The sequence below is a fragment of the Hypomesus transpacificus genome, chromosome 15 (genome assembly GCF_021917145.1).
Source record: "Hypomesus transpacificus isolate Combined female chromosome 15, fHypTra1, whole genome shotgun sequence".
In the NCBI taxonomy this organism is placed as follows: Eukaryota; Metazoa; Chordata; class Actinopteri; order Osmeriformes; family Osmeridae; genus Hypomesus; species Hypomesus transpacificus.
The window spans coordinates 8,901,708-8,904,207 of record NC_061074.1 but is presented as its reverse complement, the minus strand read 5'-3'; the positions used below and the strand labels follow the sequence as shown (position 1 = coordinate 8,904,207).

The 2,500-nt window shown below is 58.3% G+C and overlaps 1 protein-coding gene across 1 annotated transcript in view; it reads left to right on the top strand.

Annotated features, from left to right (window-relative positions):
• LOC124477944 (MAP/microtubule affinity-regulating kinase 4-like) overlaps nucleotides 1-2,500 on the top strand; it is a 27,003-nt gene that overhangs the window by 22,468 nt on the left and 2,035 nt on the right. The window contains exons 4-10 of the mRNA XM_047036020.1: nucleotides 225-273; nucleotides 464-529; nucleotides 676-746; nucleotides 847-903; nucleotides 1,438-1,572; nucleotides 2,198-2,299; nucleotides 2,417-2,496. Coding sequence (XP_046891976.1) covers nucleotides 225-273; nucleotides 464-529; nucleotides 676-746; nucleotides 847-903; nucleotides 1,438-1,572; nucleotides 2,198-2,299; nucleotides 2,417-2,496 — 560 coding nt within the window. The remainder of the gene's footprint in view (nucleotides 1-224; nucleotides 274-463; nucleotides 530-675; nucleotides 747-846; nucleotides 904-1,437; nucleotides 1,573-2,197; nucleotides 2,300-2,416; nucleotides 2,497-2,500) is intronic.

Here is a 2,500-nt window from a genome sequence, read left to right as displayed (position 1 = left end):
TGTACTCCAGTGTCTCTCTGAGACGGCCTACCCTGGTGCTGTGTTCTACATCTGGCTCCTCCCCACAGCCACACTCAGACCAACCAACTAACGCTCAATAAACACCTTGAATAAGGGAGGGTGGATCTGACCATGTTCTCCTCTCTCCCCCTCCTCCTCTTCCTCCTCCCCCTCCTCCCCCCCTCCTCCTCTTCCTCCTTCCCCTCCTCCCCCCCTCCCCTCAGCTCTTCAGAGAGGTACGCATCATGAAGGGTCTCAACCACCCCAACATCGGTGAGTGACGCTACTCAAGCTGGGTGTGTGTGAAGAGAGAGAGAGAGTGTGAAGAGAGGGTGTTTGTGTATAAGTGAACGAGTTTTGTTTTGTAGCTCGGTACTAACCAAGCCCTGTGTGTGTGTGTGTGTGTGTGTGTGTGTGTGTGTGTGTGTGTGTGTGTGTGTGTGTGTGTGTGTGTGCGCTCCAGTCCAACTGTTTGAGGTGATCGAGACAGAGAAGACCCTGTACCTGATCATGGAGTACGCCAGTGGAGGTCAGACCCTCCTCTTCTCTCCTCCATGTTCTAGGAGCTTGTTAGGCAGAGTGCACTGATGTCCCCTCTCTCTCTGTCTCTCTCTCTCTCTCTCTGTGTCTCTCTCTCTCTGTGTCTCTCTGTCTCGGTCTCTCTCTGTCCTCCAGGTGAGGTGTTTGACTACCTTGTGTCTCATGGGAGGATGAAGGAGAAGGAGGCCAGAGCCAAGTTCAGACAGGTGAGAGGAGGGCCTGTCTGTCTACATGTCTGTCTGCCTGTCTATCTACTTATGTGATATCACTCTTCTCCCTGCCCCCCCCCCTCCCTCTCTCCTCCAGATTGTGTCAGCCGTCCACTACTGTCACCAGAAGAACATTGTGCACAGAGACCTGAAGGTACCAGCTGTGTCTGAGTGGTCCTGTCAGGTCCAGAGCAGCCATGTTCACACATAGGGCTTCCTGTTCAGCGAGCACTGACATGTCAGATCCCCCTCCACATCTCCTCATGCCTCCCTCCCTCCCTCAGATCCCCCTCCACATCTCCTCATGCCTCCCTCCCTCCCTCAGATCCCCCTCCACATCTCCTCATGCCTCCCTCCCTCCCTCAGATCCCCCTCCACATCTCCTCATGCCTCCCTCCCTCCCTCAGATCCCCCTCCACATCTCCTCATGCCTCCCTCCCTCCCTCAGATCCCCCTCCACATCTCCTCATGCCTCCCTCCCTCCCTCAGATCCCCCTCCACATCTCCTCATGCCTCCCTCCCTCCCTCAGATCCCCCTCCACATCTCCTCATGCCTCCCTCCCTCAGATCCCCCTCCACATCTCCTCATGCCTCCCTCCCTCAGATCCCCCTCCACATCTCCTCATGCCTCCCTCCCTCCCTCAGATCCCCCTCCACATCTCCTCATGCCTCCCTCTATTCCCCCCAGGCTGAGAACCTGCTCCTGGATGCTGACACCAACATCAAGATAGCAGACTTTGGCTTCAGTAATGAGTTCACCCTGGGCAGCAAGCTGGACACCTTCTGTGGTTCCCCCCCCTACGCTGCCCCCGAGCTCTTTCAGGTAGCCACGCCCTCCCTCCCTCCTCCCTCACGCTCACCTTCACTCTCCCCTGAGACAAGCTTTCACTCACAACCATCTTTACATCCTTTCATCCCTCAATCCCTCCTACTCCCCCTCCTCCTCCCCCTTCTCTCCTCCTCCCCTCCTGTCCTCCTCCTCTCCTCCTCTCTCCTCCTCCTCTCCTCTCCTCCTCCTATCCCCTCCTCCTCTCCCCTCCTCCTCTCCGCCCCTCCTCCTCTCCTCCTCTCCCTCCTCCTCTCCCCTCCTCCTCTCCCCCCCTCCTCCTCTCCTCCTCTCCCTCCTCCTCTCCCCTCCTCCTCTCTCCTCCTCCTCTCCTCTCCTCCTCCTCTCCCCTCCTCCTCTCCCCTCCTCCCCTCCTCCTATCCCCTCCTCCTTTCCCCTCCTCCCCTCCTCTCCTCCTCTCCTCTCCTCCTCCTCTCCCCTCCTCCTCTCCCCTCCTCCTCCCTCCTCTCCTCCTCTCTCCTCCTCCTCTCCCCTCCTCCTCTCCCCTCCTCCTCCCTCCCCTCCTCCTCTCCTCTCCCCTCCTCTCCTCCTCCCTCCTCTCTCCTCCTCTCTTCCTCCCTCCTCTCCTCCTCTCTCCTCCCCCTCTCCCCTCCTCCTCCAGGGTAAGAAGTATGATGGTCCTGAGGTGGACGTGTGGAGTCTGGGGGTCATCCTCTACACGCTGGTCAGCGGCTCCCTGCCCTTCGACGGACAGAACCTCAAGGTGTGTGTTAACGTGTGTGTGTTAACACGTGTGTGTGTGTGTTAACATGTGTGTGTGTGTGTTAACATGTGTGTGTGTTAACATGTGTGTGTGTGTTAACACGTGTGCGCTGTCCAGGAGCTGCGGGAGCGCGTGTTGCGGGGGAAGTACCGTGTGCCCTTCTACATGTCCACAGACTGTGAGGGTATCCTCAGGAGGTTC